Raw genomic sequence first — 11,061 nt, 5'->3', positions numbered from 1 at the left:
ATGTGGGTGACGTCCGCCAAGGGGGAGGTCCCGGGCTCTACTGTTCGCGGGGGAAGGGCCCGCTCTCCAGAGAGTCTGTGAGGAAGGCGACATGCTGTGGCATCCCCCCTGGCCGCCGCGGGTCCCTTTCCAGCCACCCCCAGGGGGCCACATACCCCAGACGCCAACGTCGTCGTACACCTCCGTTTCCCTGGCGGAGAGCACAGGGGTCAGCGAGGGGCGCCCTGACCTGTCGTCCTCCCTGCCCACCCAGCCCCCTCCTCAGGGACCAGCACTTACAGGGGCAGCAGAGCTGTTCTGGGCACGTAGCCATCTACAGGGAGAGCTCGAGTGAGCGCCGGCTCAGCAGGTCGCCAGGGCCACCTCCCTCGCTCCCTCCTCCTCCTCCTCCTCACTCACACTTGCCCTTGGGGTCCCGACACAGCATCTCCTCCTTGCTGGTGAACTCGATGACTTCCAGGATCTCGCCCCGCCGGATGCCCAGGTGTGTGCCCCCGCCGCGCCGCGCCTTGGCATTAGGGTCCACCATCATCTTCGTCTGAACCACAATCTCCCCTTCAAACTGGGGGCAAGGCAGGAGAGCTGCCGCTGCCAGGCTAGCCAGGGATTCCCGGGGCCTGGTTCATGGTGCGAGGGGGTGGGGGTGGTGCAGGGCAGGGGGCTGGGGAGGCAGCGGTCCACACCTTGAACTTCTTCCGGAACTCCTTCTCGGCTTTCTCGGCCTTTCTGATTTGTTTCAGCAACTTGGCGTCCGTGGGTAGCGACTGCTGTGACTGGGGCACTCTCTCCTTCCTGGGTCCCCCAAGAAATGGGGGGTGTCTCTGAGCAAGCTGTGTCCTCCGGTCTGTCTGCCTTCTGCCCACCCCATTCCCCTGCCCCCCGCCCGCCCATGCCATGGTACCTGGGTGCCACATCTTTGGGTGGTCTGGTGGCTGGCTTGGTGTTGGGCGTGTCACCTGCAGCCGGCGGAAGAAGCAGGGGCTGGCACCTTGAACTCAGCCGGAGTTACCTGCCCCACGCTAAGATTGCACCACCACCACCCAGCTTTGCCCCCCCCCTGGCCCTCGCTGCTGCCCTCTGTGGGCCCTCATGGGCTCTACAGCGACATGAGGCTCTCAGAGGGGTGCCCTGTTGTCTGGGTGCTCACCCAAGGCATTCCCCAGGAGTCTACAGTGCAGGGCAGATGCCAGGCAGCCTGGGCAATGGCCCCGGGCAGGACTGGGCGTGGGTCCCAGTACAAATATGAACTTCCAAGAGTACCCAGCAGCCTTGAGGGGGAGCGGGCGGTGAGGAGGCAGAGCCAAGCAGTGTGGTGTTTGATGCAGGGAGAACAGCGGGAGGGCCAGGTGTTAGGGTACAGGTGAGAGCCGGAGGGCTGGGCTGAGTGCAGGCCCAAGCGCTTCCTTCCGGGGAAGCTGTGTGCCAACAGGGAGGTGCTGGCACAGCCAAAGGGGCCCAGGGCTCCATCACCACCCCTACCTTCCCCAGAACCTGGGCTGGTGATTTCTCGCCATGGAAGGTTGTGAGAGCCAGGGTCGGGCTCTTGTTACACCCCAGGGTTTGGCCTTGGTGTGGGTTGGGGGCTGCATACTGGGTGACAGGCACATGACAGGTGCTTGGGAGAAAGAGGGGGGTCTTCTGGTACCCCAGGAAGGCAGGGCTGCCAGGGGTCTGGACAGTGATGGGAGTGGCCTGTGGAACTTGGCACGGGACCAAACCTGTGTGCGCCATGCCTCTCTCCAGAGCCCCCACATCCTACCTTGGCCATCCCCACAGGTACCTCAGACCCAACCTGGCATCTCGTTCCCCAGCGCCCACTGGGGGGGCGTTGTTGCTGAACAGGGGTTCCCCTTATTCACACGCCTCCCACTTAACGGCAGCCAGCGTGACCGGACTGTGTCCCAGGGAAGGAAGGCAGCCAACCTGGGCCCCTCCGGCTGGGGCTGGGGCTGGAGCTGCCGTGATCCCTGGGCTCCAGGTCATCGTAAAACTCATAGATGTATTCAGGCTCCCTGCAAGAGTGGGCGCAGGGATGAGGGCCTGATCCAGACCCCCAAGCCTGCAACTGCCAACCCTTGCTTCCCTGTGCTTACGGCTTGGGGTGGCCACACGGTAGAGCCTGGGAGGGGGTCCCAGCAGGGGGGCTTGTCCTCTGCAGAGCTGTGGAAGAAGGGACCGGTGCTGGAGGCAGGAGAAGCTGGCTGGGACCCACTGCACCTCCTGTGCCAGGGCCATCCATTCAGCCCCACCTGTAGCTACTGTAACTGATGGTTTTCGGAAGCTCTGGATGTCCACCGGGCCTGGGGGCAGCGGGGGCTTGGCTGGGGGTGGTCCCAGGCTGCTGGCAGCGGGGAGGGGCCTCCGCCGGGGTGGATAGCTGGCCCTGAGATCTGACCTTGACCCTTCCTTGTGAGTGAGGCCTCCAGATCCCCAGTGGGGCTTCCCAGGGACTGCAAACCCAGGGCTGAGCTGGAGGAACTGGGGACCGGAGTGCGCAATGACCATGGGCAGTGAACTGTCAGAGACGGAGCCTGGGAGTGGGGGCTTCCTAGGGACTCCAGCCAGGAAGTGGGGGTGCAGGCGCTGCTTGGGCAGTGTGTTGGGCTCTGGCTGGGAGACCTTGCGGGGGACTGCTGGGCGCCTGGGTGGCCCTGGGGACTTCCCATTCGACACGTTGACCTCGGGCTCGGAGCATGTCCTGGGGAGGCTACCCAGCCCGGGCTGTGGGGGCTTTGCCGCTGGCACAGGGAGCCCTGGCTGCCGTGGCCTCTCGGCCAGCACGCTGACCTCGGGCTCCGAGCATGTCCTGGGGAGGCTGCCCAGTCCGGGCTGCGGGGGCTTCTTGGGGTGCAACATGTGTGGGTTAGGCTGCGGAGAACAGGACTGGGGCTCCCCCATGGCCTCTGGCATCTGAGGGAGCTTGCTCATCTTGGGCTGTGGCAGCTGCTTCGGGGGGAGGCAGGGGACCTCGGGCGACGGGGGCTTCTTGGGAAAGGGGCTAGGTTTGGGTTCTGAGAGGGCCCTGGCAGGGCTGTTGGGGTCTGGCCTAGCGGCCTTCAGAGCAGCCTCAAAGACATCAGGTGGCTTCCTAGCAAGGCCAGGGACTTCAGGCGGCAGGGGCTTCTTGGGAAACGGGCTGGGTTTGGGTTCTGCGGGGGGCTTGGCAGGATGGCTGGAGTCTAGCCTAGAGGGCTTCAGAGCGGCCTCAGGGACCTCGGGTGGCGGGGGCTTCTTGGAGACATCAGCGACCTCGGGCGGTGGAAACTTCCTCAGCCTGTTGACCTCGGGCTTGGGGGGTTTTCTTGGGGGTTCGTTGGACTGGGGCTGAGATGCCTGGAATCTGGCTTGGAGACTCCGGAAGTTCTGTTGGCTCTCCTAAGGGGCCACGGGGGGGTGGGGGGACTGTCAGGTTAACCCACCCTCTCCCCTAAGGGCCTGGCCACTGACACCGCATCCCTCCCCCACCAGTGACCAGTGACTACCCAACTCCCTGTTGGTTCCGGCCATTGCCCAGCCCCATGACAGCTTCCTTGATCTGCCACCATCCCCCGTCCCCTACCCCACCCCTTCGTTCCTTCACCCTGCTTGGGGGCCTGGTCCCTTGTGTTCCAGTTTCGAAACAGCATCCTGGACCTAACCACTTCTCGCTGCCTTCCCCTCCAACTCCTCCCACTCCACCACAGTGGGAGGAACTGGATTATCCAAACAGGCTCTTCCTCCTCCCTCCCTGCCCCCCCCCAGCAGCCTCCCTGACTGGCAGGGGTGGTGATCACTGCTGTCCGCCAGGTATGCACCTGCAGCTGGCACGCTGTGCCCAGCGCCGCGGCAGAGCCACTCTCGGGCTGTTGACGGCACAGCAGGTGCCCCGTGCACCCACACGTGTGTGCACATGTCTTCCGTGCAGCCCCCATGCCTGCTGTAGCACAGACCTGTGCAGCCTCAGCTTGGGGGGGGTCCATGGGGGTGAGGGGGCCCTAGAACGCATCCTTGGAGCTGCAGGGGGAACTGAGTCACACGGCCAGTGTGGCCCAACAGTCATACATGGGTGTGTAAAGTCCACAGCATCTCGGATCAACCCTCCCCCTGCCACACGCACACAGACACACACCCGGGGTGGGGGGGGGCTTCCAGACACAGGCTTCACATCCCCCAGGGGCTAGGGAGACAGGAAGGAGGCAGGGCAGCAGCAGGTGGCTGGCGCCACCCCCACCCCATCTGTGCTTCATTCTCCCCATTGCTAGAGTCAGGGTGCTAAGGAGGATCCCTCAAAACAGCGCTGAATGCCACCAGGTCTGCCCAGTGACCATAACGGGGCTCCACAAGTCTGCCTGTCTCCGCCAGGGCAAGCCAGGACTTGGTGATGGGAGGGAGAAGGACCCACTTGGCTGCCCTGCAGGAAGCCCCTGTGCCTGTGGTGTTGCTCATGCAAGCTGAGCTGGGGAAAGAGGTGGGGTTGGGGGTGGATTGGTTGTACCCCCTTGAAGTCACAGCCCCAGTCTAGGCTCCTGGAGGCGAGAGGTTGGGCAGGGGTCTTTCCTACCTTGGGGGCCCAACACGCGCTCCTCTCCTGCTCTGACCTCTTCCCCAGCATCCACCCCACTGTGCACCTGCTGGTGCCCCTTGATGCCTGGCTAGCCCAGCCTCTCCAGGACCCCTGGGGCGGGATTGGTGGAGAGCTTACCATGGCTGCAGGCAGGTGATGGGTCATGCACCAAGGCTGCGCCCTTCAGGAAGTCAGTATGGCGTCCGTTCCCCAGGCACGCCAGCACGCGCGGGGAGGGCAGAGGAAGGAGCAGAGGGGGTGGGGAGTGGCTGCAGCCCAGCCCCTGAGCCCCGTGGAGCACACTGGCCTCTGGGGGAAGTTCCTGGGCAGCCTCACAGGTGCCCCATAAGTTCCCAACACAGTCCTCTCTTTTAAATTGTTTTTTTTCAAGGCACAAAAGAGATCTTCCATCCACTGGTTCACTCCCCAAAGGCCCGCAATTCATCAGCCAGGATGAAGGCAGAACTGCACGCATCCGGGCATCCGGTGTGAGTGGCAGGTTGGGGAGGGGATCCGAGGTCGTGAGCCGTCACTGCCACCTTGCAGGGAGCTGGGACTGGAACCCATGCAATGGGGGAGGTGGGTCTGGACGACTCCTGATGGATGTTTAAGTTGTTTATTGGCATACCACAGCTGTACATCTGTGTGGGAGCGGGGATCCACACCCGCCTCTTGGAACATGTCATTACCGTCTCCTCTTTTTCCGCTCGTATCGGCTCCTGGGGGACCTGGTGTTCCCAAAGAGGCAAAAGACTCAGGTCCATTCAGCCTGGGGTGGAGACACGGTGGTTGTGTGTGTGTGTGTGTGTGTGCGCGCGCGTGCACGCGCACTGTGGCGGGGGAGTGGTCCCTGCGCGACCGCATCTGACTCCCTTGCCTCACGCTCCTTCCTCTTTTCAACACTTGGGTTGTGGCTGTCGGCAGGACTTCCCTCTTGTTGGGACTGATTTGCTGGCTGGGGGGGTTGGGGGATTGGGGGGGTGGGGAAGGGGTGGACTGCGAGGACCTTCCTGGATGTCAGGAGGACATGGAGATGAAGACCCGGGCCGCAGAGCCCAGGCCCCACCCCAATCCTCAGTTTTGGCTTTAGGAAAAAAAAAATGACAAGAATTTGTAGTTTGTGGTCTGGGGGGTGTGGCTTGGACCTCGATTGCTGGCAGGAGGCAGTCGTACCCAGCTGAACAGGAGGTCTGGTGGTTGGTTGGGGGCATACAGCAGGTGCTCAAACACAGCGGGCTAACCTGCCGACAGCTGACTCTGCCTCCTTCCTCCCCAGGACTGTGCTGGCTGGAGCCGCCGTCTGCACTGCGGCGGGGACCGTGAGCCGCCAGGGGACGCGTTCTCTCTGCTCTGGCGCCAGAAGCGCAGCCACGCACCCCGGAGCTGGGAGGAACTAAGTCTAGGGGCCCCATCTAGGTGAGGGGAACCGGCTGCAGGGGACAGAAGCTGGACGGGCCCCCTGCAGGCCTGTGCACCTGTGGATGCGCTTGCCTGGCGACGGTTCACGGGCGTCTCCTGCCGGCCGGAGCCCCAACCACGCCCCAGCGATGTGTGTGTTTTAATCTAAATTTTTTTTGGAAGACACACAAGAAAGAGATCTCCTATCCGCTTATGCCTGGTGGCTAGCGCGGGGCCAGCCTAAAGCCCAGGAGCCAGGAGCTCCATCTAAGTGTCCCCACGGGGGTGGCAGGGATTCAAGTATTTGGACCACCACCTCCTGATGCCTCCCAGCAGGGAGCTGGAGTAACCCAGACGCTGTGGCAAGGGATGTGGGGGCCTCAAAGTGCTTCCAAATGTTTAAAACATAAAACTGGACACCCGGATGGCAGGCCTGGGGGTGGCATGGGTGATGAGACAGGGTCTGGGGCCCACTTGAGATGATCCTGGGGGCGGGACTCCAGGGCTTTGGGCACACGGGGGGAGGAGGGGACAAGGGACCCAGACACAGCCAGGCTGGCTTCTCCGCCTCCTTTATTGACCCCCCCCTCCCAACCTGGGATTACAAAACTCCCCCAACCCTGCCACCCGTCCCCCACCCCCCCATCTCGGCCGGGATCAAAGAGACGAGAAGGCCGCAAGTTCCCCTTCCGACACAGGCAGCGGCGACGCGTTGGGTGTGAGCAGGGCCGGGTCTGCAGAGAGGCGACGCAGAGGGGGCGCCTGAGCCTCGGCTTTCGCTCCTGGATCCCCTCCCTCTCGGCCTCTCCAGCCGCCCATTCCTTTGGCCTTACCCGCGGGGGCGTCCGGGCGTGGCCCGGCGGGGCCGCCTCCGGGTCGGTGGTCCTCCAGGTGCAGGGTCATGGCGGGACGCGAGGCCGTGGAGAAGGCGCATTGCATGCACGAGTAGCGGCCGCGCGTGTGCTCCCACACGATGCGGCTCGGGGCCGTGTGCCCTGCGGGGCAGGCAGGCGGGACCCCATCAGGCCCGCGCCCTGAGGGCCTGTCCACCAAGCCGCCTCGGACCTGGCCCGGTTTGCCATCAGCTGCTGTGCGTGCGCGCGCAGGCAGCCACCAGGCTCTGCTGGGTCCGTCTCTCCGTCATCGCGCCCTTAAACGGCTTATCCGTGACCCTATCCCCACGAACCAAAGGATTGCTCCACGGGTACGAGTTTCACGCGGGAACGCCGGCGCAGAGGAAGGCGCGGGTGCTAATTGTTTTTTTTTTTAAGGCAAAAATCCTGTATTTGGGGGGGGGGTGGCTTTTTCAGATAGCTGCCAGCGTGTGTACGGTCCCCACGGGGGTGGGGATGCAAGCCCCTCCAACCCTCCCTCGCGGTCACCTGCACGCACCTGAAGGCGCATCGGAGCCGCCCTGTGGTCTTCGGGGGCTGCCGCCTGCACCTGCGGGAACAGGTGTTGCGGGGCTCAGGTCTGGAGTCGGGGTGGGGGGCGCGCCCAGCCTGCCTCTCCCCGCAGGAGGCCCCACGCGCGGGCTCTCACCTTGGCTTTTTTTCCAGACGGCAGCACTGGAGGCCGGTGGCCCGGGCGCGGCGGCCAGGAAGGGCCGCAGGCGTGGGGGGCTTGGCCCGTAGGGCGCAGGGTTCAAGTAGGGCAGGAAGGGTCCGCTGGGGGTCGGGGCGGGGGTCGTGAAGGGTTCGAGCAGCGGGAACTGCGAGCCCGGGGCGGATGCAGGGTCAGGGTCTGGGGGCCGCTCGGGTGCCGGGGGTTCCTTGTCCAGGGCCGGGGGTGCTGGCGGGGCGGGACTGTGCGCGTGCTCGGCGCAAACGTGCAGGTGCTTGAAGAGGGAACGGTGCGTGCGGAAACGCAGGAGGCAGTTTTCACACCTGCGGGTGGGTGGGTGGGGGGCACAGGGCTGGGCTGCGTCTCTCGGCTCACGAGGTGTGTGCAAGCGTGCGTGCGTGCGTGCGTGCGCTGACTCATGTCATCCCAGGAGCATGTCCAGGAACACTCCACACCTCCCGGGCCCCCGACCCCTGCCTCCTGCTCACGGGGCTTGACCCCTCGGGCCTGGAGCGCCCCGGCAAAGCACCTCAGCAGGTCTCCATTTCAATTTAGGTGGGTGTGAGTTTTCCAGGTGGCTGTGGCTCCACCCTTCCCCCCCACCCCCAGGTTCCAGGTTCCAAGGGGCTGCCCACGCCTATCTCCCCAACACCTGCTCCCGCCCACCCCCAGTCGCCCCGTCCCCCCCCCCCCCCCGCAGGCCGCAGCATGGGTCCAGCTCTCACTTAAAGTAGCGGTTGGGTTTGTAGTGTAGCTTGCTGTGCGCCACCAGCTCCTGCATGTTGGGGAAGCTCTCCGAGCAGCTCAGCGCCGCGCAGTGGAACAGCTTGCCTGGAAGGCGCGAGGCGAGGAGCAAAGGAGTGGTCCAGGCTGGCTCCGGCGGGGATGGGATGGGGGGCTCTCGCCCGCCTGCCTGCCTGCCTCCCCTGGCCCTGGCAGCCTGCCCCTACCTTCCAGGGACTGTGTGGGTGGGCAGTGGGTGCGGAGATGCTGGGCCAGCTCTCGGACGCTGGGGAAACTGAGGCAGCAGCCGGGGCTGGAGCAAGTGATCTGCTTTCCTGGAAGAAGGCACAGGACTGGGTGGTTAGCAGGGCCCTGCCCCACCACAGCCTGGCACACACAGGGCTGGACCCCCAGCTTTCTCAGGGGCTCCCCCTGCCCGCGGCCGGCTCACCTGGAGCCGGACGCCGCCTGGGAGGCCGCAGATCCTCACTGGTCCCAGGAGCTGTGCTGGTCGGGCCAGGGCTGGGTCCGGGGTCTGGGACGGAGGAGCCACCTTGCTGCGTTCCTCCAGGGCCCCCACGGTCCCACCCCGGGGGCGTAGCTGTGCTCTCAGGGCCTGGCTCTTCCTCCATGCAGGAGGTTGCACAATGGCCAGAAGCAGCGGCGGCTGCCCCAGCGGGGGCTAACGCCGCCTCTTTGTCTGTCCCATTGGAGCTGGGTTGGGCAGTGGCCTCCCTGTCTGGACTGGGCCTGGACGTTTCTTCCTCCTGGTGGAAAAAAGAGAGGTGGAGAGAGAACCCCTTGTTGTGCCTCAGTGACCCGGGCTGACTGCTTCCTTCCCCCTCTGGCCAGGACAGCCGGGTGGGCTCCACGTCCTCTGGAACCTCCTCTTGCAAAAGGAGGCACCGACAAGAAGGGGTGGTGGGTAAGGTGGACTGAGGTCCTGCCTCGTGCAACCCCATCACGCACTGGGTGTAAGAAGGACGCATCACCTGGTCTTGTAACACGGGCACAGGTGGACAGGTTGGGGGCGTGGCCTGTGGGTGGGTGGGCGGGGCTAAGGTTCTGGCTAGGGAAGCGACTGGAGAGGCCAGAAGCCGGATTATTCGAGGCTGGAGGCCGAATTCACTAGTCCCGAAGCTGCATAGACGAATTTAGGGGGTTGCAAAGGGCAGATGGCGGGGCATGGGGCGTGGCCTGAGCACCAGGGGCGTGGCCTGAGCACCAGGGGGCGGGACCTGATCTACCGGGGCGGGCCTGAGTCTCAGGGGGCGTGGCCTGATCCATCGGCGGTCCTGGGTTCCCAGTGGGCGTGGCCTGGGTCCTCGGGGGCGGGGCCATGGGAAGCCACGCCCCGGAAGCAGGATCAGCGCGCCCGCCGAGTGACAGCCAGCTGCGAGGGGCGCAGTGTCCCGGATGTCAGGGCGGGCTCGGTGTGTGTGTGCGTGCAGGACGGACGGGGCCGCTCCGCCGCGCCCGCGGTCCCGGGGCCCCACGCTCACCATCGTCCCCTCTTCGGCTCGGCTCCCCGTCCTCCGCAGCGCCGGCGGCTCGGGCGCGAGGGGGCGGCCACTTGGCTCCGGGCGCTTGCGGCCTCGCGCTCACGTCGACGCCATGTTGCGAGCCGCAGTTCTCGCGAGAGCGCGGGCGGGGCGTGAGCGGGGCTGCCCGGCGGCGGCTGCGGCGGTGGCGGGGGCGGGGCGTGCGGTGGGCTCGGCCCGGGGGTCCCGGGGGTCCCGGTGCTCGGACACGGCGCCCCGCTCTCTCCCCAGGGGCGCAGCTGCCCGAGGGGCGTCCTTCCCGTCCTGTCCGGCGTCAGCTCTCCCTGACTCACTTTCTCCTCTCGGAAGGGCGCATGGCCACCGCGCTGGGGTGGGCGGCGGTGGGTGCAAGGGGTCCACGTCGGAGCCCCCCGGGGTGGGGGACGAGGTGTCCGGCTTCTCGGCTGGGTGGAGAGAGGGGGGGTGCAAGGCGACACGACCCAGCGGGGTGCACGGAGGGGAGCCTGCCTGAGGGGACGGCGCCCCCTGAGCTGTCCAGCCTGGTCATCGAGCTGGACAGGCCAGGGGCGGCCTCACTTCCGGTAACCCCGGCTGTCCTTTGCCTGTCTCATAGATGAGGGGGTCGGATGTGGCTGCTCTGGCTACGAGGGTCCAGGCGCTGCACCCGAGGGGCCGTTGGGTTGTAACTGGCCGGAAGGTCCAGGCAGGGACACTTGGGGTCTGGTAGCTCCATGTAGTCACCCCCGCCACACCTCTCAGGGCCCCCAGCTCCCTGAAGCCCACTCTGAAAATCCCCCTGCCCCTCCTGGACCGGTCACGGGAAGGTTGGGTCACGATGGGTGCGTGGTCACGAGCCCAGCAGGCACCTGCCAGCCCCTGTTGGAACCTCCCCCCGGCTCCTCCTTGCTCTGTGCTTTGTGGGACAAATTCCCGCCACCTCCCACCACCCCTGTGTGGGTGATGGTCACGGTGTCTGGCACACGCAGACCTGGGCCTGGGGGCTTCCGCAGAGTTACTCTTTGGGTCGTTTTGGGGGGCTTCTGTAACAGAGTTTGTATCTGCCCAGGAAGGGTGGTGACACTATGGGGTCCGGAAGTGAACTTGAGGCAAGCGTGGGTTGTGTCCTTGTCACCACTGATGAGTGGTTTTTAGCAGGTCTAGAGGTGCTGGAGCAGCTGAGGGCAAAGTGGAAACCTTCCGTGCAATGCATTTCCATCCGCGTCTGCCAGGAGGTGCGGGCAGGCTGTGGCTTTGCTCCTGCTGAGGTGCCCGGCTGCCTTGTCCCAGCACATGGCTTCCAGCGCCCCCCCCTGCACTTCACAGTGGCTCCCT

The 11,061-nt window shown here is 65.3% G+C and overlaps 2 protein-coding genes across 2 annotated transcripts; both read right to left on the bottom strand.

Annotated features, from left to right (window-relative positions):
* Nucleotides 1-37: 37 nt before the first annotated feature.
* On the bottom strand, nucleotides 38-4,759 carry PRAM1 (PML-RARA regulated adaptor molecule 1). The gene is made up of 10 exons (XM_058657656.1): nucleotides 4,682-4,759; nucleotides 2,250-3,375; nucleotides 2,094-2,160; nucleotides 1,924-2,012; nucleotides 902-956; nucleotides 684-792; nucleotides 400-562; nucleotides 280-313; nucleotides 135-190; nucleotides 38-75 (listed from the first exon to the last, which is right to left on the bottom strand). The coding sequence occupies exons 1-10, from the start codon at nucleotides 4,706-4,708 to the stop codon at nucleotides 38-40; spliced, it is 1,764 nt and encodes a 587-aa protein (XP_058513639.1). The 5' UTR covers nucleotides 4,709-4,759.
* Nucleotides 4,760-7,086: 2,327 nt separating this feature from the next.
* ZNF414 (zinc finger protein 414) lies at nucleotides 7,087-9,867 on the bottom strand. Its single transcript, XM_058658163.1, has 6 exons — nucleotides 9,730-9,867; nucleotides 8,679-8,994; nucleotides 8,455-8,562; nucleotides 8,230-8,335; nucleotides 7,484-7,827; nucleotides 7,087-7,384 (listed from the first exon to the last, which is right to left on the bottom strand). The coding sequence occupies exons 1-6, from the start codon at nucleotides 9,730-9,732 to the stop codon at nucleotides 7,320-7,322; spliced, it is 942 nt and encodes a 313-aa protein (XP_058514146.1). The 5' UTR covers nucleotides 9,733-9,867; the 3' UTR covers nucleotides 7,087-7,319.
* Nucleotides 9,868-11,061: the final 1,194 nt, after the last annotated feature.

This window comes from Ochotona princeps, chromosome 33 (genome assembly GCF_030435755.1).
Source record: "Ochotona princeps isolate mOchPri1 chromosome 33, mOchPri1.hap1, whole genome shotgun sequence".
NCBI classification, from domain to species: Eukaryota; Metazoa; Chordata; class Mammalia; order Lagomorpha; family Ochotonidae; genus Ochotona; species Ochotona princeps.
This window is presented reverse-complemented; position numbering and strand designations above follow the sequence as displayed.